This window comes from Malaclemys terrapin, chromosome 2 (genome assembly GCF_027887155.1).
Source record: "Malaclemys terrapin pileata isolate rMalTer1 chromosome 2, rMalTer1.hap1, whole genome shotgun sequence".
In the NCBI taxonomy this organism is placed as follows: domain Eukaryota; kingdom Metazoa; phylum Chordata; order Testudines; family Emydidae; genus Malaclemys; species Malaclemys terrapin.
Genome location: NC_071506.1, coordinates 284,672,441 through 284,698,838, shown reverse-complemented (window position 1 = coordinate 284,698,838; position 26,398 = coordinate 284,672,441). Strand labels below are relative to the sequence as shown.

Here is a 26,398-nt window from a genome sequence, read left to right as displayed (position 1 = left end):
TGCCTATACCAATTTTCCATCTTCTATAATTAAGCAAAATCCATTTCCTTCACTTACAAAGAATACACTATAAAGAATACCTTGTGCCTCTGTTTTGGGCTTAGCACACAGTTATGTTGTTCCATGGCCGTCTTCCAAATTCTCCAGCTGAGACTCCCTTCATTTTGTTAAATGCAGTTGTTGGGCTGACCTCTTATCCTAAGCCATATTCATTTGATCTAATGCTGCACCTCAAGCAGAAAATTCTTGATTTACATTTGGGACCCCACCCCATGAAGGGCAGAATGCCCTCGCAACCTCCAATGACTTCACAAACTGAATTCTATCCTGTGAGACTAACATGAGACTTGGGGTGGTCTAGATAGGCTGAAGACATGATTGTGAAGTATCTGCTTTTTTAATTTTGTATGGATTTTCCCCACCCGTAACTCATCAATGGATTGTACCAAAACAAATTGTGAAGGAGTGCCATCTGGATGGAGCTTACAAGGTGGTTACTGCCAGAATTAGGTTTTGCCCTGTTGGTTTTTGTTTCCCTCCCCTCATCTTTTCTATAACATATCCCCTAGAAAAGGCATCAGGGGGTGCTAGAAACAATCCTGGCAAGTTTGGGCCAGAGGATTTTTCTTGACAATTTTGATGATAAAAAAAAACCCTAAAGAAATTCCCACACAAACTTTAGTGAGAGTTTACTGGCAGCAAAGGAGCTATGACAAGTTATACCAGCTGAGGAGCTGACTTGTATTATTTACTAACAAAGGTGGCTTTCACGGCATTTTGCTCAACTTAACTACCCAGCCCTGCTGCCCCTAAACATTTCCCCTCCCCCAGGAGGCCACAGTGCCATCAAAAGCGAGATTAGAGAAATTTTCTTTTATTATATCAAGAACCTGGTATTACTGAATAGGGCTGGTTCCTATCTCAGATACATTTTTGTCCTTCCAGTGAAAGGTAGCGATAGCAATGACCTATAGCTGCTGCAGCACAACAAATGCTTATCCACTTTATTCCCCATAATGTTTCCTTCAAAACCCAAATGTGGTGAAAATTAAGAAAAGTGTTCTCAAAACCAGGACAAATATCAACATATAAAAATCTTCAGTCTCCAGTAATGCACACATCAAACCACATATACAACAGTCTGTAATATGGAACATTACATTTGGAAGGTGGAAAACTCAGGCTATCCAAAAAGAAATCTATACTGTAAGCTTTCTCTAGTCAGTTTCCAACTCATAAGGAGTCTCAGCCAGGTAATCTTCAGATATCTCCATTTGCCTGGCTTGAATGGGCTAAAAGTTTGATTTATAGAGGTACTGAATACCAAGAGCTACCTTTGACTTACATGGGAGGTACGGGTACATTTCACCTCCCAAACTCCATTCCTAAGTATCTGCTGCTTCTCGGAAGGGGTTCAGAAATGGGTTCTAAATTTCAAATGGTAGGAGTTCTTCCTCTCAGTAAAGAGCCAACAATCCCTTTTTCCTGTTGTGGGTCACACTAACATGCATTTTCTGACCTATTTTCAGTGAGCTCTGTCTCACATAGTAGCTTGTGAACAGATATTAATGCATTCTCTCCTTTTACATCAAGCTGATCTCTCTTGTGTATCCAGGTCCCTGTGAAGCCTTCAGATGGAGTTACTGGTGATAGGATTATTTTTGAGGATCATAGATTTCCTACTCAGTTTTTCCCTCACCTAGCGATTGTTCCAGCTTCTCTGTGTGAATCATCTGGTGTCTAAGAAGACTCATCTGGCTAAGTGGATTGGGTCTCTTTCATGTGACTTTTTTGATGCCTAACTAAGCTTCTTTTCAGCACAAGGCTTTTCCCACACACATTACACTGGAATAATTTCTCCCCTAAATGCCGGCGTTGGTGATTTAGAAGATAATCCTTTCTGCTGTAGCTTGCGTCACATTCGGTACATTTATATGGCCTCTCTCCACTGTGAATCATTTGGTGTCTAATGAGCCACGAGCGGCAAATGAAGCTCTTCTCACATTGGCTGCATTTATAGGGTTTCTCTTTTCCATGGCTCCTTTGGTGTTTTGTCAAACTTACCTTCAGCTGGAAATTTTTCCCACACTCAGCGCATGCAAATAGTCTCTCTTCTGTGTGGGCTTGTTGGTGATTCTGAAGATGCACCTTTTGAGTACAGTTTTTCTCACATTCAGTACTTATATGCAGTCTGTCTTCTGGGTAGGGTTCTTCCTGATGGATTAATAATTTTTTGTCACAGAGAGATGAAACCCCCAGACTGTTCCCAGTAGCAGTTGCCTGCTGCATTTTTGAATTGTACACACTCTTCCATGTCACTCTCTGTTTGGGATTCTGCAAACACTCTTCTCCAAGTTTTCCATATAATCTAGACTTGTACACAATGCTTTCAAGAGGTTTTCCGGGGAGCTTATCCTTGTTTGTGCTTCCATCTTTCGCTGAAATAAACATACAATCACAAGAAGGTAACACGAATAAGGAAACCTCTTCTGATCGCAACCAAACAAAGATCTTAACCAGAAAAGTGTTTGTGGCTATATTGTTCCTGAAGAACAGATAAAGCAAGTTAAATAAAAATATAGGCTTTATTACTAAATAGAACAGCTTGGAAAGTTTCCACTGAATTTAAAATGTTGATGAAAAATAGAAAACATTTGTGAAAGTCTCTGCAACCAGCTCTATTAAAAATTACTTATGCAGAGTCATAGATTTGATCCGCACTTTACAAACCTATGGCAAGACCTGTGCCCAGCTTCGAAGAGTCTAGTCTTAGCACTGGATCAGTAAACACACACAAGTTTTGGGACCTGATTTTCAGAGACACGAGTACCCACACCTCCAAATAAAGTCAAACAAGACTCTGGGGATGCTCAGCACCTCTGAACATCAGGCCTGTAGTGTAAACTGATTATGTATTTACTAGAAGTTCCTGACTAAAGAACACCATTAACCTGAGAGCTTATCCAATTGAGGCCTAACCAGTACTGAGCATAGCAGAACATTAGCCTCACTGAGAGCTCTGATCCCACAACAAACTTTGTGCATAGGGCAACCCCCTGCGCACACCCAGAGCTCTGGGCTCTTGTCCTTAGTATATCCCTGCTGAGAGTTCATTGCAGGGCTAGGCCTGATTATATACTTGATACTCCTCTTGATACAGCCCAACAGAGTACGTGACATTCTTGCTACTGCACTAGTGTACTGCCACCCTGTGGTCACGTTCCCGCATCTATAAGGAATTATTCCTCCCCACATCGATCATTTGACATTTAGCTTTAAAGATTAGTTTTTCAATGGATTTCAGCAGAGGCGTCCAGTATATCATGATCACTATATTTTAATAATCTCCTCAGAGTTTCTAATCCATCCCACCTTTGTCTCATCCATGCATTAAATACATTAAGGCTCCACTACACCCGCTAGGTTGTTAATGAGAAGACTGAACGGCATCTGTTTCACACGTACCATATTGAGACACCACTCGTTTTAGTCTCAGTTACTTACGTTCCACACAAATTTGGTGGCCCCTCGTTTCTATTGTTGACAATTATTTACATCCGTAATAAAGGCACACGTGAAGCTCAGGTTACAGAATGTCATTTACTCTAAGGGAATTAATGCCGCACGATTAGCAATTTCCTGCACAAATAATTCTTGGGTGTCCTTCATTTTGGGCCTTTTCCCAAATATTTCGTCCTATATTTGGGTCCTGGCAGGTTGAAAGCTGAACAGTGCTAGGTCTAAACCATATGGGACTCTACTTGAGACCGCTTTCCTATCTGACAGAACCATTTCCTCTGAGTTTTTAACCAAACTTGTGTCTATTTTGTAGTAACCATAGCTAATCCACTGACCCATGTTAGGAGGATGCTTCATCATATATCAAGAGGATGGCACTGAATTACTGGGTTTGTGGGGACACAACTAAAAAGGTCCTGAATTTTCTGCATTTACATTAATTTAACTTTGCATTAATTTAGCTTTCCCACTAGGAGCATTATTCCCTTACTGACCTGTGCTGGGATCTGTATGGATTTTGTTTTCCTCTGAATCATGCTGCTCACAGACACTCGGCTCTTCCTCTTGTTTAATCCGTGATAAAATGTCAGTTGCACAAATTTGAAATCCTATTAATGGGAAAAGAGTTACATTACAAAGCATTCACTGTAGAAGTTAGGAAAACAAAAAATTTTGGAATAGTTAGGAACCCCAGATTACATCTGGTTGAGGTTGCTGGAAAGTCACATTTGTCATGCAGATAAGAAAAGTGCTGATAAAGCATCAGGAAAGACATGGTTATAAGAGCTCCCAAAGGTATTGCTGGGTGTCCAGCTTTGACCTACACCATTTGAGTTGTTCTGATCTATTACTCACCAGTGCATGGGTCTATAGGCATCTCTGTATTCTCTGACTCTAGCAGTACCCTGATGCATAACTCTTTGCCTTCCTCAGTCTGGGATAAAGTGTCAGACTTGGAAACTGCCTGGTTTGGATGGACCCAGTATCACTGCATTTATGCAGTACATGTGTATATACTCAGGCACTGTATATTATAGGAGGAGTTGGTAGTGCCACTTATTGTTAAAGTTATCCAATACTTCCCATTTTAAAACCCCGTTTTCAGTTGCTTATAAGTTTTGCCAAAATTTAACTGCTAGGGTTGATGTTTTCCATGCCAGGTGTCTACCACAGGTTAAATATTCATAGAAAGTTACAACTAAAAGAGTTTAGCCATTTCCAAGAACAAGATTGGGGGAAACAGTTTTACCCTGATAAAAATAATTCTTACAACCTTTTCGTTTTCCTGCATCTCCTGGATTTGGAGCAAGGACTTGACTTGTGGTACAGGGTCCCATGGGTGTCAAGGATGTGCTTATTGCCACCCCCATGAAAATTCACCCACATTTGACCAAATTATAAGCCTCTGATCAGCCACAACCCTGATTCATCCCCACAGCACAGTCCATCCTGTTCAGTGAATGAGGCAGGGCTCCTGTGGAAAAAAATAGTACGTGATCATTTAATTAAAGATTGTATCATATTGCATATGAACACGGGGGCCAAATTTAGATTGCACAGGAAGACTTAATTCTGGCATTTCTTAACTTTTGAGTGCTTGACTTTGCAATCTTAAATGTTCTTTTAACAGAGTTTTTGTGTGGGAAATTGATATATATGCACATATCCAAATACATGCACAAAACTGGCTTTCCTTTCCCAGGTTAAGGTATCAGTTCTATGCTCCCTGGCACCATCTGCCTGAAAAGACTAATCAAATAAGGCCCTGGTCCAAAAGCCTTATTTAGAAAGAGAAATCACAGTAATCACCTGAGCTGCTCAGGGCCACCTGGGCTGAAGATACCAAGCAAGGAGGGTTAAGGGAGGAAAACTATTTCCTACGTCTACCACCTTCTGCACAGGAAAGAGGCAGTCACCAATTCTGCACTCTCAGAAAATGGATGGAAGATGGGAAAGAGAAAATGCCCCAATCAGTCAGGACCGATAGAAAGCCTGATTGACGTCATGCCAAGTATTGGTTGTAGATTTGGAACACGCAGAAAAAGATAAAAGAGCTCACAAAATTTATTAATCTTTCAATGTCACTCCACATTTGAGTTACTTTACTCTAACTCACCGGTATAGAGCTCTTTAGGGAATTTTCTGCCCTCCAAATCCTGCTGATCCCCGACATACAACTCTTCCTCTTGTTTAGTACGTAATAAACCCTCTTTAATCCTCAAATATAGTATTTTGGTATCCAGTGTCCACAGTTGGAACATCTTTGATCACCTCTACTTTTGTTTGGCAAAGAAGATATAGCTTAATTGCAAGGGTTTTGAGGATTGTACATGCACAGTTGCAAGAAGCTCAACTACCATGGACAGTAAAGAGTTGTATGATTTCAAGTGTTCTGGCATAATTAGAGGTGGGAAAGTGGGCACATGCCAAGAGTCAGACTGATCATGCAAAGCTGGTCTCCAACTATGGAAAGATCAATCTCTCTCAAATGTGAAGTTGCGGAACTATTAACTAAGGTTTGTAACCTATCCTTTAAATCAGCTTCTGTACCCAATGACTGGAAGTTAGCTAATGTAACACCGATATTTAAAAAGGGCTCTAGAGGTGATCCAGCAATTACAGACCGGTAAGTCTAACGTCGGTACCGGGCAAATTAGTCGAAACAATAGTTAAGAATAAAATTGTCAGACACATAGAAAAACAAACTGTTGAGCAATATTAACATGGTTTCTGTAAAGGGAAATCGTGTCTTATTAATCTATTAGAGTTCTTTGAAGGGATCAACAAACATGTGGACAAGGGGGATCCAGTGGGCATAGTATACTTAGATTTCCAGAAAGCCTTTGACAAGGTCCCTCACCAAAGGTTCTTATGTAAATTAAGCTGTCATGGGATAAAAGCGAAGGTCCTTTCATGGATTGAGAATTGGTTAAAAGACAGGGAACAAAGGGTAAGAATTAATGGTAAATTCTCAGAATAGAGAGGGGTAACTAGTGGTGTTCCCAAGGGTCAGTCCTAGGACCAATACTATTCAACTTATTCATAAATGATCTGGAGAAAGGGGTAAACAGTAAGGTGGCAAAGTTTGCAGATGATACTAAACTGCTCAAGATAGTTAAGTCCAAAGCAGACTGTGACGAACTTCAAAAAAATCTCACAAAACTAAATGATTGGGCAACAAAATGGCAAATGAAATTTAATGTGGATAAATGTAAAGTAATGCACATTGGAAAAAATAACCCCAACTATACATACAATATGATGGGGGCTAAGTTAGCTACAACAAGTCAGGAGAAAGATCTTGGAGTCATCGTGCATAGTTCTCTGAAGATGTCCACGCACTGTGCAGAGGCGGTCAAAAAAGCAAACAGGATGTTAGGAATCATTAAAAAGGGGATAGAGAATAAGACTGAGAATATATTATTGCCCTTATATAAATTGACGGTACGCCCACATCTCGAATACTGCGTACAGATGTGGTCTCATCTCAAAAAAGATATACTGGCACTAGAAAAGGTTCAGAGAAGGGCAACTAAAATGATTAGGGGTTTGGAAGGGGACCCATACGAGGAGAGATTAAAGAGGCTAGGACTCTTCAGCTTGGAAAAGAGGAGACTAAGGGGGGATATGATAGAGGTCTATAAAATCATGAGTGATGTGGAGAAAGTGGATAAGGAAAAGTTATATACTTATTCCCATAACACAAGAACTAGGGGTCACCAAATGAAATTAATAGGCAGCAGGTTTAAAACAAATAAAAGGAAGTTCTTCTTCACGCAGCGCACAGTCAACTTGTGGAACTCCTTACCTGAGGAAGTTGTGAAGGCTAGGACTATAACAGCGTTTAAAAGAGAACTGGATAAATTCATGGAGGTTAAGTCCATTAATGGCTATTAGCCAGGATGGGTAAGGAATGGTGTCCCTAGCCTCTGTTTGTCAGAGGGTGGAGATGGATGGCAGGAGAGAGATCACTTGATCATTGCCTGTTAGGTTCACTCCCTCTGGGGCACCTGCATTGGCTACTGTTGGGAGACAGGATACTGGGCTAGATGGACCTTTGGTCTGACCCGGTACAGCCGTTCTTATGTTCTCTCCACAAGAAGAGTTCAAAATTCTTGCTGGATTTCCAGCATTTTACTGTATTAAGCGTGTGAGTGCTTCTGACATATCAGTCACCTGCGCTGGGATCTGTAGGAATTTCTCTCTTCTCTGCATCCCCTTGATCCCCGACACTTAGCTCCTCCCCTCGTTCAATCCGGGATAGGAGGTCAGGTTTGGAAACGGCATAGTCTGTTCATAGAAAAAGATATTAAGGGACAGTATATAGTAATAGGCTAGATTTGCATGAGTCTGTCCTCCCACAGTATGTATGTATATCACTGCATTCTACTGGATGAGCAGATCTTTTGAGGGCTGCAGCCACCACAGAATGATTTAGGAAGGGGGGAAGGAAACAACTTCTGCTACTGCTTCCAGTTCCTCCCCTCCAGTTACATCTTATCTCCTCCATGGCAGCAGCCACACTTACATGCATTACAAGCCTGGAATGTATTAGCCACAAGAGTCAGAGGATACAATGGAGATATTTAACCATTTGTAAGCCTGACCCATGGCAGGTGACTAAGGACAGGAATGAAAGGCAAGCCTCTTGGAGCAGCAGCTAGTGCTCTATTAACTTTCATTAAAGATTTTGAGTTATTTTAGTTCATCCCACTGCTACAGGCTAGAACAGAGGCAAACGTGTTACTGAAGGCATTGTAGGGGAAAATGCCAGGTGCTATGAAGTACTGAGTCAGAGACAGTACGCTGTCTGATGCTGCCCTCTAGGCTGGCCTCACCCAGAGGAGAAGAGATTACTCCTACATAGGTGCGCTCCGTTAGCTGAAGTGGTAGAGGACTGTGTCTCTACAGCTGAAGTAGCAGGGTCCCAGTCCCAGCAATCTGGGGATATGAGAGATTTATAAAGCAATTGTGTCAGTTGTCAGCCCCTCATTAACCTGTTACAGAGGGAGATGTGTGTGTGCTTTCTGGAAGGGTGCCAGAGATCTCCACACACAAGGCAGATTTGTAGGTTCTCATACTGTTCCCACCACTTCGGTATCCATGCACCTTGTAAATCTGCCCAAAGTCCAGGTCCCATAAGAGGCCAAGGTCAAGCCAAGAAAAAGCACAATGCTTATTAAACAACAGTGTTATCTAAAATTGAGATTGTAAATATACAAGTCAGGAACAATCAAAGTTATGATTTCCAAATAAAACAGTCATTGGAATGCATAAACATGGAGATAAATGCCGCATGTGCACATTCCACACTGCAGAGAGCTGGCATTTTAAACCCTACAGTGTTAAAAACTGAATGGATTGGAATGCCACGTGTCATGCACACAGCAAAGGGAGTTGAGCCGGTATCACCAAGTTTCCAATAACTAAAAGGGCCAACACCAGAAATCAAAGGACCGGAGCAAAAGAGCAAAAACTCATCTTTACCCAGTGACATCAACGTCTCATAGTTGCTTTTCATCACATTCTTGTAAAGTTCCTTCTGCCATTCCTCTAAATTCCCCCACTCTTGCTCATTGAAATAGACTGAGATGTCATCAAATGTTAGTGGCACCTGGAATCACAAATGCCACACATTCAGCACCTGCTGTTGTGATCACATTCTGAGGCTTGCTTCCTTTTATCTTCCATTAAAAAGACTTCGCTCACTTTTGTTTCCTGTGAAATAAAGTACTAAACATATTTAATTGTGAACTAGCCCAACACAAGCAGCCAGATCAGTTCCCTTCTTCTAAGCCATTTTATTAATGGTGAATTAAAGGGCGAATATACCAAGTTCTGGGGGGAAAAAACCCACTTCAATAGTTCACGGCCAGGCTTTGTATCTACTCTTCATCATTAGCTGGGATATCGTTACCTTGGGAACTTCCCCCTTAGTCCCTGGGGGGAGCCTCAGGACCCAGAAGTTCCTGTTCTTCAGCAGGTTCTCCATGTTCTCCACCCTCCTCTGCAGCAGCCCGTACTCCTGGATCAGAGTTCCCAGCACGGCCCACTTACTCTCCAGCTGGTTCCCAAACTCCACCATTGTTTTCTCACAGCCGACGAGTTTCTTCTCAGCCGTCCCCATTCTCCCGTCCAGATTCAGCAACTGTGCAGCCTGAGAATCCACCTTCCTCTCTACGGCTTGGAGGGCAGCCAGGACAGGGAGGGAAATCTCTGCACTCTGCAGTTGCGTCTCTCTCAGCGAAGTTTGTTTGAGGCCGGTGGGGGGATGCAAAAGTGTTGGGTGCTGGGATTCTAGGTCCCATTTTGGAGCCTGTTAGCAAGGACAGAAATTGGGGCATGTGACACTGATATATCTGGCAGTCTCCTTTCCCCATCTCATCAAATATTTGTCTAGCACCCCCGCACAAGGCAGCTCCAACTGTAATGAGGGTACTAGGGTTTTACTGTAATTTAAATAAAAATAATATGGAAATGAGAGTCAGGCTATCTTCTTTCCCAATCATGTACTACTGCCAGTAATAAGTGTTCAGCAGAGCAACTTTTACCCTTATGGCTATTTTGGCTTTAAATGATGCCCTCTTTGACACACCTATAACCCCCACTGCCTTCAGCAGGTTTGCACAGGTGTGAATGAATGAAACGTAAACAAGTCTGTTGTTGACATACAAGAAACAGAATCCAGCGAGCTCAGTGAGCTGCGCTGGCTGACAGGCGCAAAAAGCACTATTTTTTTGTCCTTTGAACACGCAGCTGTAGTTTTGAGCAGCTCCCTGGAGTATGATGGTGCAAGGCAAAAAGACGCAGCTAACGGTGCAGGGGACTGGGCGACGCGTGCAGGGAAAGGAGACGGGAGAGCCCAAGGCTGCTCGCCAGCCGAGCGCTGCACACTCACGAGTGGGATTGGTTGGGTGGCACAGGGGGTTTGTGAGGCCATGGTGCTGTTAAAACGTGCTCCACATCGGGAGCCTGGGAGAGTTCAGCGGGGAGGGGGGGTCGGTCCCTGCAGCTGGGGGAGCAGCAAAGCCCCGGTCCCTGCTCCCTGGACCATCAGCAAATGACCCCAGAGTCTGAGGGCATGGCTACACTTGCAGACGTAGAACACTGTGAGTTAAACTTGCCTTCGGAGAGCACAGTAGTGAAAGTGCTGCAGTCTGTCCACACTGACAGCTGCTTGCGCACTGGTGTAGCCACATTTGCGGCACTTGCAACAGCATTTGGCGTGGTGCATTATGGGCAGCTATGCCAGCATGCAAGTGACTGCAACGTGCTTTTCAAATGGGGGGGGGGGAGGTGGAGTGTGAGAGGCAGTATGTTGTATGTATGTGGGGGGAAAGAGAGTGGGGTTTTGGGGGGCTGAGAGCATGTCAGCATGCTGTCTTGTACGTTCAGACAGCAGCAGACCTCCCCCACACACACACACAGCATTCCACACTAATGGCTTGCATGCCGGCTGTCAGAAACAGAGCTTTGAAAGGGCATTTCTGCATTCCTACAGGACTTCAAAACAGTGACCAGAGTGACCACTTGACTTAAGGGGATTATGGGACGTTTCCAGAGGCTGATCAGAGCACAGTAACCCAACACCGTGACCTCGTTCACACTGACGCCCGGGCGTTGTAGCCAAGGCGCAGCAAACGTTATTCCTCTCGCCGAAGTGGGGACCGGCAGCGCTGTAGCCGCGGAGCCCGAGCGCTCTACGGGCCTTGCCAGTGTGGACGGGGAGCGAGCTAGAGCGCCCGGGCTCCTTTATTGCGCTGTAACTCGCACGTGTCGCCAAGCTGAGAAACACAAACCGGATCAGTTCGGGCTCAGCCCCCGCCCGGCCGGGCAGCCCCGCGCTCCCCGCGGCCCGGCTCCCGGGGCCCAGGCCGGGCGGGGATCGCCTTGTCCCGGGGCCCGAGGCTCCCCCGCCCCAGCGCCGGGCCCTTACCTGGGCAGCGGCCCGCTCGGCCATGGCCCCCCCGGGCGGGGCTTCTCCAGCGGGCCCGGCCCGGCCCGGCCGAGCTCCGCTCCCGCTCCGGGCTGGGCAGAGTCCCGGCGCCGCCTCGCCTCGCCTCGCCTCGCCACGGGCAGGTCCCGGCCCCGCTGCCGGGCGGAGCGGAGCGGAGCAGAGCGAGCGCCGCCGGGGGGAGCCGCGGCCTGGCTGCTTGGGCCGCTCTGTGCTACCAGCCGTGGGCGGCACCTTGCACCGCCCTCTCCAGGCCCCGCCCCCGATCCGCCCCAGGCCCCGCCCCCAGACCCGCCCCTGCGGGTTGTGTAAGGCCGGGGGCCCGCGGCCGAGCAATTCCGATCCCATGCGCTAGAGGGCAGTGGTGCGCGCGCACCCGGGACTATACACCGCCCACGTGGGCGATGGGGCCGGTGTACGAGCTCCTTGGGCCGGGCCGGGCCAGGCCTCCCTCCGCCGGGCGGTGCAGGGACCTTCCCCCCAACCGATGTCCCTGATCCCCAGCGACAGACCACGGGGCTAGTCCGTCGGTCTGGCCGCGGGCACAGCTCGCCCCAGTGCCGCCAGCGCCGGGCCGGGGCGGGGCGGGTGGCGCTGGCTGGGCGCAGCGGCGCTCAGACCTGCAGTCCCGAGACGTGTCAGATGCGGGCAGCGGGGAAAGCGCAAGCCCCCGCCTGGCCGGTGTTGGCTCAGTGGGGGGCGGGGCAGGCGCAGACCCCGAGCCCCGCCCCTGGTGGAACCCGGGACACGCCCCCCGCCCCGCCCGCAGTAGGGGGCGCTGTTCGCGCGCGGCGAGGCGCCCGTGACCCGTTCTCGGTGCGGGGGCTGGCTCCCGGCATGCACTTCGCCCGCCCAGCATGGCCGCGCCGCCCAGCCCCGGCCCCGTCCCCTAGCGCGCGGCGCCGGGACTCTGCCCAGCCCGGAGCGGGAGCGGAGCTCGGCCGGGCCGGGCCGGGCCCGCTGGAGAAGCCCCGCCCGGGGGGGCCATGGCCGAGCGGGCCGCTGCCCAGGTAAGGGCCCGGCGCTGGGGCGGGGGAGCCTCGGGCCCCGGGACAAGGCGATCCCCGCCCGGCCTGGGCCCCGGGAGCCGGGCCGCGGGGAGCGCGGGGCTGGGAGCAGCGATCGGGGCTTTGGTGCTTCCCCGGCTGCAGGGACCGACCCCTGCTGGGCACAAATACCCTGAGCCGGGTTGTGCCGGATCCTGCCCGGGAAGCGGTCCCCGACTCGCCCCGGGGGTGTTTCTGGGCTGCGCGCTCGGTACTGTCGCTGCAGGGACGTAACCCCGCCTAGTCAGGGAGTGTCCCGGGCTGTGCTCCGTGCTCCACCGGGCAAGCAGTAAATCACAGGCCCTGGGCCGAGGTCTGACATGACAATCTGAGGGATGCTGCTGCTTTTCGACCCCGAGAGTCCTGGTGCAGACTGTGCCTCTCCATGGGGGTGCAAGGGTGGATTCAGTTGTAGGCTTGGGACCTAATTTTTAGACGTGACTAGTGACAAGGAGAAGGGAACGGATATGGGGCTCAGAAGAAAAAATAATCTTACACCAGTATGATTATCAGTCAGCCAGCTAGGCCCTGATCCCACATAATATTCCTTGGGGATGGGCCTTCTGCGTTCACCCCCAGTCCTGTTGACTTCAGTGGGGCACTGCACAGCGTTCTGCCCATACAGGGCAGCCTGCAGGATTTGGGTATTGGATATACACATATTCTGGTGGTTCAGTTTTTATTTTTTCCTAAAACGTATTACTATGGTTGAGTTGCTTTTTGTGGGCATCGTGGAAGAAGTGAGTCTTAAGGAGGGGGTTGAATGAAGTATGTCTTGCAGCTTGGCAGACAAGCCTTGGTCAGGCCGGAATATTCTAAAGAAAGAAAATAGCAGGATTGCTGTAATGGATTTAGAAAATCAGCAGCAGCTCTGTTGATGTAACCAGGGGGTCAAGTCCCAGACCAATGTATTATAAACCTCTAAACGTTACTTCTAGTGAATTTGTTAACAGACCTTTTAACTATTCTATCCAGACTAGAACTGCTGAGTGCTCAGAAGTTTGCCTTAATAGGGTTTGTGTGAAGATTTTCTTTCACATTACCCCATATGAAGTTCCCATCCCAAATCTTGTTTTGAGGTTCAAACAAACCCAAAGCCTCAAATCAAAACTTCAGAAACAGACTTCAAAGAGAAACAGCAGAACTAAAATTCATTTGCAAATTCAACACCATTAATCTGGGCTTGAATAGGGACTGGGAGTGGCTGGCTCACTACAGAAGCAGCTTTTCCTCTCCTGGAATTGACACCTCCTCATCTATTATTGGGAGTGGACTACATCCACCCTGATTGAATTGGCCCTGTCAACACTGGTTCTCCACTTGTGAAGTAACTCCCTGCTCTCCATGTGTCAGTATATAATGCCTGCATCTGTAACTTTCACTCTATGCATCCGAAGAAGTGAGGTTTTTACTCACGAAAGCTTATGCTCTAATAAATCTGTTAGTCTTTAAGGTGCCACCAGACTCCTTGTTGTTTTTGTAGATACAGACTAACACGGCTACCCCCTGATACTTGAAATCAAATCTCTGTAGCAACCAGAGTTTTGCTTGGCTCGGTTGCAAATTGTCCCCAGTGTGTTAGCAAGGCTTATAAACCTTAGTGGTGCACATCATCTGAGTTTTCACTTCATAATAATCCCAGCACAGCTGGGTTGGTGTGGTGGTGTTTGTTTTATTACAATAATGCCCAAAGGCCCCAACCAAGATCAGAGCTTCAATGTGCTCAGCCTGTACAAACCCATAGTAAAAGACAGTCGTTGCTCCGAAGAGCTTACCGTGTAGACAAGAAGCAGGCACAAATTACACATTACGTATTACAACGCAGATCAGGGGCAGCGGTGGGAATAGAACCCAGGTCTCCTGACTACCAGTCCCCTAGATCACATATTGGTTTTGTTGGGACTGTTTTGCCCAACTCTAAATTTGACCCTATTAAAAACAAAGATCTAATCGCAATAAGGTTTGAGCAGCCTGTAGCACATGATCTATTTTTATGTTGTTTCTCTTTGTGGAAGATCTACTTTTATGCATCCGATGAAGTGGGCTGTAGCCCACGGAAGCTTATGCTCAAATAAATTTGTTAGTCTCTAAGGTGCCACAAGTACTCCTGTTCTTTTTGCGGATACAGACTAACACAGCTGCTACTCTGAAACCTACTTTTATGTTTGTTTCTCTTGTTTCTCTGAACCCAGCTCTCTTTAATTTTTGTCCTTGCAAACAGGCATCGGAATGGGACACAGAGGTACAAGCTCCCCTTATCCCAGATGTAAGTTTTGTGAAAGAAACCCAGCTGCAGACTGCAGCTATTTCCTTGTGGACTGTGGTAGCTGCTGTTCAAGCTGTGGAGAGGAAAGTGGAGTCTCATGCTATGCGATTGCTGAATTTGGAGCGGAGATCAGGGGCAGCTGAGAAGAAATTTGTGGACTGCGAGAAAACAGTGGTAGAGTTTGGTAACCAATTAGAAAGTAAGTGGGCTGTGCTGGGAACTCTGATCCAGGAGTACGGGCTGCTGCAGAGAAGACTGGAGAACATGGAGAACCTGCTGAAGAACAGGAACTTCTGGATCCTAAGAATTCCCCCTGCTAGTAAAGGAGAAGACCCAAAGGTAACAGTAACCCATCTGGTACTTAGTGTAAAACTAATGTATACTGTATCGGCGAAGTTTTTATATCCCTATAAATCACCATTGTAAAATGCCTTGGCTGGAGGGAGCGGTCTGGCTGGCTGCTAGCTGTGTTGCTTATTAAGCAAGTACTTGATCCACAAGATGTGTGAAAGCAATTATGAAACATAACCCATTTTGCACTGCCCTACTCCAGTGTATCCTGCAGAATGAGCGTTCTGCTGCAGTCCAGGAAACCGTTCAATAGCAATAAAAGGAAGAAATCTCATTTTAAAAAACAACAACCAAGACATTTCATATAAAAATCCCTCTGTTAAAATAATATTATGTTTCCAAAGTGAAACACTTAAGTCTGGAAATGCCAAAATCCGTTGTTCCCCTAAACTTAACTCTGTTTCTTGGTCCATGTGCATTACAGTAATGTCCCTAGGTATGCATGATTACATTTTATTTTTTTCCATGGGACCCTGGACCCCGGCCCGACACAATGAAAGTTGGGCACTATCTAGTGCGGTGTTAATCCCAGACTTGATCATGCCGTGACCCCCTGTGGGTTCATCTCTGTTAATGCGACATGCCCCCGCCCCCAATAATTAGCATTCGGGATGGATTTGCACAAACAAAAACTCCATTTTAACAGCCTATTGGAAAACTCCTGGTGGGTAGCCAGGCCCAGATTAACCAATGCATACTCACACAGGGCCTCTGTTTTGGGGGGCCTTGACCACTGGACCATAATAAGGGGTGGGCAACTGGCAGCCCGGGCAGGGGACACATGAAGCCTGCCGGATCATTTGATTTGGCCTACCACCCTGTGTGCAGAAAGGGAAGGGCTCTGCCCCCTCCGCCTTCCTCATCTCACCAGTTGCTCCTGTGTCTCCTCCATGTGTGGCTTGTGACCACCTGCTGGCCATTAAAGGCATGTTGCCCCTACTGCTACGAGAGCATGTCTCTTGCTCTGGTAGCAGATGGTGCTGCCCAGAGAGCTGTTTGTTTCAAAGCTCTCTTTCATTTCATAGGCTACACTTGCAAACGTAACCTTCTTTAAACAAAGCTTTTTGGGTGGGATATTGGATGCTTGCAAATTTTAGATGCCTTTTTCAAAATCCCTTCGACCAGCTGAGTAATACTGCTTTCCAGGATACGTGCATGGCTTAAAACTATAAGGTTTTTTATTTAATTTTATTTACTTATTTTTAAAAAGAGAGAACTAAACCAGGATCTCCTATTGGAAGGCTCCCAAACTTTAAGAAATGCAAGCTATAGATCTGACTTTCTGGGTCGGGACCATCTAAAAATTTTCTATTAAGCTTAAAAAAAAATATTTTGCTGAAATAGGTCTATTAACCAAGCAAAGGATGGATGACAATGAATACAATGTGCTATTAGTCATAATGATCCACGGCCATTTGTTTGTTTTAAAATAAATATTTCAATGGGGAGGAAATCTATTCAATCTGTTTTTATATGGATCACTTGATGATTCCCTGTTCTGTTCATTCCCTCTGGGGCAGCTGGCATTGGCCACTGTCGGAAGACAGGATACTGGGCTGGATGGACCTTTGGTCTGACCTAGTATGGCCGTTCTTATGTTCTTATTTTACTTTTATTATAAATAGTTTCTATATTGTTTATAAAAGGTAATGTTCATGTTGCTTTCTTTAGAGGCATGTCACTTTCTACAGGGCCGGTTTCTATTGACTTCACTGACTACTTCAGATTCTGCTGCAAGTAAAAGCAGGATCTGGCCCAAAGTCCCACACTATGTTTGGGATGGCTTCCAGTCTACAGCTTTTACCAGTTGTCTTTCCACAAACTCCTAATAAGCATGGTGTTTGAACTGTACCGTGTTCCAGTACAGTATCTGCGAACGGTGGAATAATACTTGATTCTACAACATATTATTAAAAATAGGGCAAAATTACCATGTGCAGTTAGTCACCTCTTGGTCCATAGCCTCTCCAGCACGTGAGAACCTGAGTGATCCATGTTAAATAGCCTAGTTACGAGTAATGTGTTCTGTACAGGGTTTCTGGGCGATCAGAATAGATGCATAGTGAAGTAATCTTGCTGAGAGGGGCTTGGATTCCAGGGTGATGTGTGGTATAAATACTCAAAAGACAAATGTTTGTATAGTGCAGGAGTTCTCAAACTGGGGGTTGGGACCCCTCAGGGGGTCGCGAGGTTATTACATGGGGGGTCGCAGGCTGTCAGCCTCCACCCCAAACCCTATTTTTCATCCAGCATTTATAATGTTGTTAAATTATATAAAAAAGTGTTTTAATGTATTGGGGGGTCGCATTCGCTTGCTATGTGAAAGGGGTCACCAGTACAAAAGTTTGAGAACCACTGGTATAGTGCATGCAGTGTTCTTCAGTACTGGAGAAAGCAAAGTAGATTTTTGACGTGCAGCGATGTGAGCACTAGGGAGATGCTTAGCAAGCAGAAGTGAAAGGCATTTTTAAATAATACCTTAAACCAGGGGTGGGCAAACTTTTTGGCCCGAGGGCCACATTGGGATTTCAAAACTGTATGGAGGGCCGTGTAGGGAAGGCTGTGCCTCCCCAAACAGCCTGGCCCCTGCCCCCTATTTGACCCCTCCCAATTCCTGCCCCCTGACTGCCCCCCTCAGAACTCCTGACCCATCCAACCCCCCCTGCTCCTTGTCCCTTGACCACCACCACCCCGGGATCCCCCACCCCTAACCGCCCCCCCCCCATCCAATCCCCCCGCTCCCTGATTGCCCTGACCCCTATCCACACCCCTGCCCCCTGACAGGTCCCCTGGGACTCCTACGCCTAACTAACCTCCCCTGTTCCCCGTCCCCTGACCGTGCCCCCCCCCCCAACTTCTGTCCTATTCCCCTGTCCCCTGACTGCCCCCCGGACCCCCCCACCTCCTTACCATGCTGGAGCCAGCCACACCACCGCGCTGCCCGTCCTGGAGCTCAGGGGCTGGGCAGGACAATCCCGCAGGCCATAGTTTGCCCACCTCTGCCTTAAGCAGTCACTTAATCTGTACAAATCCTCTTGAAATCAAAGGCTATAACTACACGCTGCTGACTTCTAAAATGCTTTGTCTAACTTTTTAAATATGGCAAATTAACTTTAAAGTTTCTGTGGGAATACAATGGAAAATGTTTTCCCTATAAACGTGACTAATCCACTCCCTCTGCCTCCCAACTCACAGTGCCATTGTCGCTCATGCTCCATCTGATCTGGAGAGACCACCTCTGAGGGTGAGCAATAGTTCACTCTCCAAGCCCATTCCCGTCTCAACGCAGAGACTTCTAGCAAGGCCATCATTTGGTGCCAGTTTTCCTGGTGGTTATTCTGGTGTGGACACCTGTTGACTGGACATGGGATGGAGACCCACCTGCTTATAGACTGACCAATGGGCAGTCATTCCAAAGCTAAACTTCTGCCATTTCCAACCCATTTTTCTGTTATACAAGGTGAAGGGATAGGTGGTGTCAGGAGGCAATAGCAGCAGAAGGTGCTGAGTGTGTGACACTTGTGATTTCAGGTCCCAATGGCGTTTGATGATGTCTCAATCCAAATTCCCCGGGAGAAGTGGGAGAATTTGGAAGAGTGGCAGAAAGAGCTTTACAAGAATGTGATGAAGGGCAACTATGAGTCTTTGATCTCACTAGGTAAAGAGCAGTTTACACTTATTGAAGGCTTTGCAATCTGACTTGATTAATTTCTTCTATCTCATGGCTGTTCTCAACTTCCTCTGATTTCTGGTGGATCAGCACCTATCTCAGACCCTGTGTGATAGACCAGCTCCACAAATCTTCCCAATTTAGAGAGATTTCAAAATGCAAACAGGGTTCCTGATCCCTCCACCTTCTGAGTTTTCTGGTACTGAGTTAATTGTGTTTGTGTAAGCTCAGGCCATGTCCAGAAACCCGAACTATTCGTTGTATGAAGGTGTTGCAAGATCTTCTGCATTAATGGCTGTCTCAAGGCTTCTGCCCATGTTATACTAGAAACACACATTTTAAAAATTAGGACTTTGCAAAAGGTTCTCACAGAACCCTGAGCCACCTGATATGAGGATTGAGGTGCTTGTTAATTTATGCAAACCTGAGCGTGCCAGCAAGTCATGAGGAAGTGATTACTAGGTCCTTGCTCTGGAAACCGTCCCTTGGTACAGACTGTCTTTCTGATTATTGACTTGTCTTGAATCCCCCTTTCGATGATGAGGATTATAGCAAGGCAACTCTGGAGGAGCCAAGGAAGTCTGAGCACAGGCAACTTTGTTTTAGACTGGCTCCTTAGTCAGTGATCTCTTCCTGGCAAGGAATGGAGATCCACGTGTCCAGACTGATTCTTTTAGATCAGATACCTTTGATACTGCCAGCCTCACGGTATCCTTGACATGTCTGCATAGCTTGCTGTGCCGACTGACAGCTGCCCATGAATGGCAGCAGCTTTTTCTCTCAGGATACGATGATGAGCTTTGGAGAAGTGCCCAACACGTTTAGAGACCTACCGCTTCCTTGATAGCCTAGAGGTTGCCTTTATTCTCCAGCAGCACAGGAAAGCCAGGCATTCTGCATTTTGCGGTTGTGTGAGGGAACTCCCCCATCCTGCAAGGAGCTCCCATTTTCCAGCAGACATTTGCTCTTCTGCATGATCTTCGTTCACCGTTTCTTACATCTGGGCAGATTACCCGTCTCTTCCAGAGAGGCAAGGGGGTTGGCTTAAAACCAGGAGAACCTTTAAAACTAAAATCAGTACTTACTATATCCTCAATACCTCTTTCCCCTGAACAGATCATGCCATTTCCAGGCCTGATATTTTATCGCGGGTTGAACAAGGGGAAGAGCTATGTGCTGGGGAGCCGCAGGACTTGGAAGTGAGAGAGATCCCTACAGAGTCGACCACAGGTGAGTAATAGACTGAAATGGAAAAGTGAGTGCAGTTAAAAGCAGGGAATTCCACCAAAGAATGGAAATAGATGAGGAAAAACCACATGAGCTTGATACGTTTTAATTGACAGTTTTCTTATCTTCTTTGCAGATGTCATTCACGACTTTCCACCTGCCCCAGGTACTTCGGTCTCTGCCGGTCCCAGCACAGGTAATACAAAAAATCTCCTTGACACACTGATTGCAGCTAATGTTGCGAATCCTGCTCATCTAGTCACAGCTTAAATTTCTGTGCGCAGGTTCTGATTATCCTGCTCTTGCACCAGTCTCTCCTTGTTCTGGCTCTTCAGAGAATTTGGATCATCTGACCTGTTCACCCCATATTTTTTAATTTCCATTTTAAGGTGTGCACTCCATCAGAATGTGCATCTCTTCCAGCAAAGAAATAGTCAAATTCACCAGTGGTATATGCTAATGCAACTCTCCATTGAAGTCAGTGGAGTCATGCCAATTTGCTCCAACCGGATACTTGGTCCATTGTGTTGGTTTCAGTTCAGCTCTCAAATACTGAATAACATGTTCAGTGGATTATAGATAAGCTGTGATGTCACCCTCTTTCCTCTGAACAGAATCTCCCATTTCTACCACGGACATTATGTCATGGATTAAACAAGAAGAGGAGCAGAGCATACGGGCTCAAGCGAATGCTAAGGAACGAGAAACGCATAGAAGTACCTGCACCAGTGAGTACAGGAGTGAAATAACTGAGGAACAGTGAGTAAATTGCCTGAGAGTTACTTTCCTGAGGTGGCTAGCTCCGCTCCATAACAGGTTTTTCTGTAAACAGATAAGCCCTGATCCTGCCCTGAGCTCTGCACAGTTCTCCATCTGTGCAGAACATCTTGCAAGATTGGGGCTTAAAACTCTAAGCACGTGTACGTAGAAGGCTGGTTCCATACAGCACACGGCTCTTCTGTGACTCTGATTTCTGGGTAGATGTCCACAATTTCTCTTTGGAAACATCATAGGGAATGATCTTGTATTTTGAAAAGCACTAGGAAATCAGAGCGAGAGTCCCCTTTTATCTTGGTGTGACTGAATGCAGATCTAGATGCATGTATTGTAGGTCCTTAGTTCCAAAGCTTTGGATTTAGACTTTTCTTAGAAGTGAAACTCAGCTCAAAATTTCTTCTTGGTGTAATGCACTAGGGAAAAAGTGGAAGATTTTCACTCCGCTTCTGTCCCACACCTGCTGTATGATCATGCAATAGATAAGGTTTATGGCCAGCTGTGTTGTAATTTTGGTGAAAAATGATGGGACATGGCAAGAATGATTCTTAGAGCTCCATTTTTGACTAGTCAGTCTAGAGGCCAGTTTGGGGTTAGGAGCTAGCCCAATGGAGAACTCTCTATAAATAGCTGGATATGGGTCACTTCCTAGTACAGGGGTGGGCAAACTTTTTGGCCCGAGGGCTACATCTGAGTGGGAAAATTGTATGCAGGGCCATGAATGTAGGGCTGGGGCAGGGGGCTGGGGTGCGAGAGGGGGTACAGAGTGGGAGAAGGCTCAGGGCAGGGTGTGAGGGCTCAGGGCAGGAGGCTGGGGTGCAGGATGGGACTCAGGGTAAGGGGTTGGGGTGCAGCAGGGGGTGCAGAGTGTGGGAGGGGGCTCAGGGTGTAGGAGGTGGTGTGGACTGTGGGGGGGATCAGGGCAGTGGGTTGGAGTGTGGCAGGGGGCTCAAGACAAGAGGTTAGGGGGCTCAGGGCAGGGGGTTGGGGTGCAGGCTCCGGCCCGGCGCCGCTTACCTTGAGTAGCTCTGGGGTGGCAGTGGCGTGCAGTGGGGCTAAGGCAGGCTCCCTGCCTACCTTGTCCCCGTGCTGCTCCCAGAAGTGGCCAGCATGTCCGGTAGTGGTTCCTGGGGGTGGGGGTCAGTGGCTCTGCCTCGCACTGCCCTGTCTGTGAGTACCATCCCCGAAGCTCCCATTGGCCGCAGTTCCCCATTCCAGGCCAATGGGGGTTGTGGGGGGGCGGTGCCTGCAGGCAAGGGCAGTGCATGGAGCCCTCTAACACCCACCCACCCCACCCCCCAGGGACCACAGGGAAATGGTGCCGGCCGCTGCCGGGAGCGGCACGGGGCCAGGGCAGGCAGGGAGCCTGCCTTAGCCCTGCTGCACCACGGGGCTGGCAATCCCACAGGCCGGGTTGAAAGCCCCGACAGGCCGTAGTTTGCCCTCCCTTCCCCTAGTACCTACAGACTGAGAGTAAAGTCTTTCTTACCTGGCACCGTCTCGACAGACCATTCCTAGCATTTTTGTAGCACGTGCAGAAAAGAAATCTGACTTCATGGGATTCCATTATGAATTAGAAACCTCCAAATCTTGAGGGGTTTCTTTATTCCAAATTGATGCATAAGTAATGTAAGGATTATCTTTCCCCTCTCCTTGCCCCCACCCCCCTTTCTAGCAGATGATAGGATCTTGGTCAAACATGAGGACCGTCCTGAGGAGAGAGGTCCTGTGAACCAGGAACTGCCTGTGACCTTATCAGGAAGATCAGAAGCATGCGTTTTCCAGGTAGCCAGCTGCGAAAATCAGCCCAACTCAAACATGCAGCTCATCTCAAACACAGCCCCTACAGCAAACAATCTGGGGGAATCCACTCAAGGTGAAACAGAGTTTGGTCAGTTTCCAAACGTCACCGCCCAACAGGGAAGCCAACTGGGAGAGAGACCATATTTGTGCAGTGAGTGTGGGAAGTGCTTCAGCCGGAAAGACATCTTCATATCACATCAGAGAACCCACACAGCCGAGAAACCCTATTCCTGCTCCGAGTGTGGGAAAAAGTTTGCCCAGCAATCCAACCTGAACAACCACTTCCGGCTCCACACAGGTGAGAGGCTTTATGTGTGTTCACAGTGCGGGAAGAGCTTCATCCACCAGTCCAGGCTCACCTACCACTACAGAGTCCACACGGGAGAGCGGCCCTACATGTGCACAGAGTGCGGGAAGGGCTTCACTGAGCAATCCAAATTAACAAACCACTATCGAATCCATACAGGCGAAAGGCCGCACACTTGTGCCGAGTGCGGGAAGAGCTTCAGTTTGAAGATAAGCCTTATAATTCACCAGAGAAACCACGCCAAGGAAAGGCCTTATGAATGCACTGAATGCGGCTTAAACTTCAATTGTCACTCAGGACTCATCAGGCACCAGATGATTCACACGGGGGAGCGACCCTATAAATGCACAGACTGTGGGAAAGGCTTCATGCGGAAGGAGCATCTTCTGAACCACCAGCGACTGCACACGGGAGAGAGACCCTACCAATGTACGGTGTGCGGGAAAAGCTTTATTCGGAAGCATCATCTTCTGAAACATCAGCGGATCCACACCGGGGAGCGGCCCTACCAGTGCGCTGAGTGTGGCAAGAGCTTTAGGTATAAACAGTCGCTCAAAGATCACCTGAGAATTCATAGTGCAGAGCAGGGGCCGCCGGAAATTTCCCAGGGCCTTTTGCAGGAAATAGAAACTGGGCTCCTTGATGTTAAAATAGAAAATACATGGTAGCATGATTGTAAATAGTCAGTTGCCTAATAAAAGTACATCAGCTCCAGCAAATTGGAAGAGGATGTTATCGCATTATAAAGGTAAGTAAAAGCAGACGTTCAAACTTCCCTCTCTTAGAGGAGCACACTCATGAGCTTCTAAATCCAGGAGCCCTCGAGAAGAAAGGATCCTCCATGTGCTCACATGAACTCTACAAAGGGGAAGGGAAGGCATAAACCTTGGCTCTGTGTCTGTCAAACTCATTATTGAGATGATTTGTACCTTCGTGTTGGTCTAACTCCTGTTTGAAGATCTTCCCGGTTAAAGCTTACCTTGCTGTGCATGTCAATCTGTTATACACACAAAGTGTATACAAATTTCTTGAATCTTTAATTTGAGCAGTCAATGCTTTTCTTTAGTTCTTGGACTTTATTTTAGGGAAAACAGGAACAAGAGATTAGATGTGACCCAGGTGAGAACTTTTTTTAAAAAAATAATAATAATAATAATCCACTTGTTTTTAAATACCATTAGGATCCTGCAATGTTTTACAGATTAAACGCTTTCCAAAAGAGCCTCATCAATATGAACCATGTCTTGGAAAACTTGAGTGGTCACTTCTGAGAATTCACAGATTTAAAAAAGAATGCAGCAGAGTTAATGTATTTTTTATAAGATAGTCAAGTGTTGTTTGCATGCATAACACTGCTGATATTAAGTGTAAGACCACTATTTATAAACCAAGCATTTATTACTTCCTGAATTTATTAAGTGTGGGGTTTTCTTTCTCTCAAAAAAGACAAGATTTTTGCAATTCCTCAGTATTTAAAAGTCTAATGACTGGAAACAAAAGTGGGATTTCTGTACATATGGGAAACGGGAAACCTACATAAAAAACGATCAAAGAACTTCTGTTTTAAAGATCCCCCCCCCCCCCCCCCGCCACTGAAATAATGTTGTAGTACTGTGATCACTCCATTAACAAAAACATCTCCATGCAGGAATATTAGTGGCCCTACAGCCTGTAAATGGCACTGTTTATACACCGATTCCAGGGAGAACATTTTTCTTTGGCTGGTAGGGAATGTAATTCTTCTGAGGCACTTTGTTCTCCATGGTTTAAACATTGATGGACAGGGGATGATGTGGGTGTATGCTTCTGTATAGCTCTTTATTACATGGCTTAGTCACATGTACAAAGTGTTAGCACCAAATTGAGGCTTTGATCACTTAACTTCTTGAGACTGCACAGACTGCTGCACCTGCATCAAGCCCTGCTGAAGACAGTGAGGCTGTGTGTGGACACAACTGCCCACATGCAGGAAGTTGCAGGATTTGGGGCCTAAATTTGACTGTATATGCACCAAGGCCTTGATCCAGTTTCCCTTGAAGCCAATGAGTTTTTTCCATTGGCTTCAGTGGGCTTTGTGGCAGGCTGCTAGCATGCTAAAATATAGAAAACTCAGCACAAGGACCAAAAAGACCCTGCAATTGCGACATTTAGTATAGTAGTTGGGGCTTGGTTTTGGGGGGTGTTCTGATTTTTGCTTTATTGCTGTTTTTAGGCTTCCTAGTTATCCTGTAAAGAACCAAATTCCTGGGGAAAAAAATCTCTGCAAAAATAAGATAAATATCTTCCACCATGCTTATGAGCTAGGCCTTCAAGAACAAAAATTTGTGAGGGGAGACACTGAAAACTTTTTTTTTTTTTAATTTACATTAATTGCAGCTGGCTGCTAATAAGTGTTCGCAGCAGAGAAGTGCATGCCCCTGTGGACTTAACTTGAAGTTACTGCAGTGCATTCAGGTCAAAAACATCTTTGTAAAGATTATAGTATATGCCGGATGCAGGAGAATATTGACCTGAGGCTTAAGAGCTTCTGAGCACTGTCCAGTCCTCTCCGCATTTGGTCTATTATTGGTAGTTTGAGTGAAAAGGAACAATTTCTCATGGGTAACTGGCCATTCACTCTGCAGTTACAGGCGCTATGTTCCACCGGAAGGCACGATGGCAACAGGTTTTCCCCTTTTTTTAAACCTCAACTCACACGATCAAGTACAGTACATCCATTCCTGTTTACTGCTATTCTCGGTCTGCTCTAGAAAATAGACGAGGATGCAGAGAATACCTTTCAGCAGCCTGGGGTGTAATCATCCTTTGAGATATAGTCAATGCCATTGTGTTAATTTAAATCACTGTGAACACATCCATACAACCTTTTATGTAAAGTCTCTGCTTTTGTATAAACTGCCAGCACCTGAATAATTTTAACATCTTTGGCGTGAAAGCTTGTGTGTTAACTTTTATGGACCAATAAATGGTACTACCGGATTTATCCTGTCTGCTGTGTTTTAACATGTTGTAGCAGAGGTTTTGTCAATCTGATGTAGCACAGGAGGTCATCTGAAGCATGAGCGTCGTCCCAAGATGGATGGACTCTCCTGCAGCTAAAATCCTCTTCCTAGCAGCCACTTTCTTGTCATCACCTCCCCTTTCTTCCCATCTTGTGTGCACTGCAGCTAGTCAAAGGAGTTCCTGGGGGTCAGTAAATGCCAAGCTGCAAAATGGAAGAGAAAAAACATGCTCACTTGCATTGGAAGCTCTTTGGGGCAGAGACTCCTTTGACTCTGTCTGTACCCCATCTAGTACAATGGAGTCCTGCTCCATGCCTGCATCTCCTAGGTGCTACTGCCGTACAACGAAACATTTCAACCTTGCATAAGGCCTGTAGTTTTAAACAATGTTTAAACCACTTTGGCACAGTTTAAAACCTAGTTCTAGCTGAAAAAGTGCAAATGCACTTTAGCTTGCCAGTGGGGAAAGAGGCCTTTTA

General features: G+C 46.7%; 2 protein-coding genes across 5 annotated transcripts; one reads left to right on the top strand and one right to left on the bottom strand.

Moving 5' to 3' along the window:
• Positions 1-987: 987 nt before the first annotated feature.
• On the bottom strand, positions 988-11,570 carry LOC128830969 (zinc finger protein 783-like). 2 transcript variants are annotated; one of them, XM_054016964.1, is made up of 9 exons: positions 11,456-11,570; positions 9,437-9,835; positions 9,007-9,133; positions 7,696-7,809; positions 6,136-6,151; positions 5,636-5,733; positions 4,375-4,488; positions 4,014-4,127; positions 988-2,438 (listed from the first exon to the last, which is right to left on the bottom strand). In XM_054016964.1, the coding sequence occupies exons 1-9, from the start codon at positions 11,477-11,479 to the stop codon at positions 1,759-1,761; spliced, it is 1,686 nt and encodes a 561-aa protein (XP_053872939.1). In that variant the 5' UTR covers positions 11,480-11,570; the 3' UTR covers positions 988-1,758. The 2 variants fall into 2 exon arrangements, with proteins under 2 accessions (XP_053872939.1, XP_053872938.1); XM_054016963.1 differs by lacking the exons at positions 988-2,438; positions 4,014-4,127; positions 5,636-5,733; positions 6,136-6,151 and having other exon boundaries at positions 4,374-4,993.
• A 384-nt stretch (positions 11,571-11,954) lies between these two features.
• LOC128830932 (zinc finger protein 398-like) lies at positions 11,955-25,896 on the top strand. Of its 3 annotated transcripts, none has more exons than XM_054016874.1 (8): positions 11,955-12,404; positions 12,440-12,483; positions 14,741-15,124; positions 18,668-18,794; positions 19,923-20,036; positions 20,170-20,229; positions 20,648-20,761; positions 22,486-25,896. In XM_054016874.1, exons 1-8 carry the CDS (start codon positions 12,116-12,118, stop codon positions 23,583-23,585), a joined length of 2,232 nt encoding a protein of 743 aa, XP_053872849.1. In that variant the 5' UTR covers positions 11,955-12,115; the 3' UTR covers positions 23,586-25,896. The 3 variants fall into 3 exon arrangements, with proteins under 3 accessions (XP_053872849.1, XP_053872848.1, XP_053872850.1); XM_054016873.1 differs by having other exon boundaries at positions 22,483-25,896; XM_054016875.1 differs by having other exon boundaries at positions 11,955-12,483; positions 22,483-25,896.
• The last annotated feature ends 502 nt before the right edge of the window (positions 25,897-26,398 follow it).

Coding starts and splice junctions, on each gene's coding strand:
- LOC128830969 (XM_054016964.1), bottom strand. CDS start 11,479: ATGGCCGAGCGGGCCGCTGCCCAG. Junction 9,134..9,436: donor CTAAGGGGGAAGTTCCCAAG/GTAACGATATCC, acceptor TTGTGATTCCAG/GTGCCACTAACATTTGATGA. Junction 4,128..4,374: donor GCCTATAGACCCATGCACTG/GTGAGTAATAGA, acceptor TCCCATTAATAG/GATTTCAAATTTGTGCAACT.
- LOC128830932 (XM_054016873.1), top strand. CDS start 12,116: ATGCGGGCAGCGGGGAAAGCGCAAGCCCCCGCCTGGCCGGTGTTGGCT. Junction 15,125..18,667: donor GTAAAGGAGAAGACCCAAAG/GTAACAGTAACC, acceptor TTGTGATTTCAG/GTCCCAATGGCGTTTGATGA. Junction 20,230..20,647: donor CTCTGCCGGTCCCAGCACAG/GTAATACAAAAA, acceptor TCCTCTGAACAG/AATCTCCCATTTCTACCACG.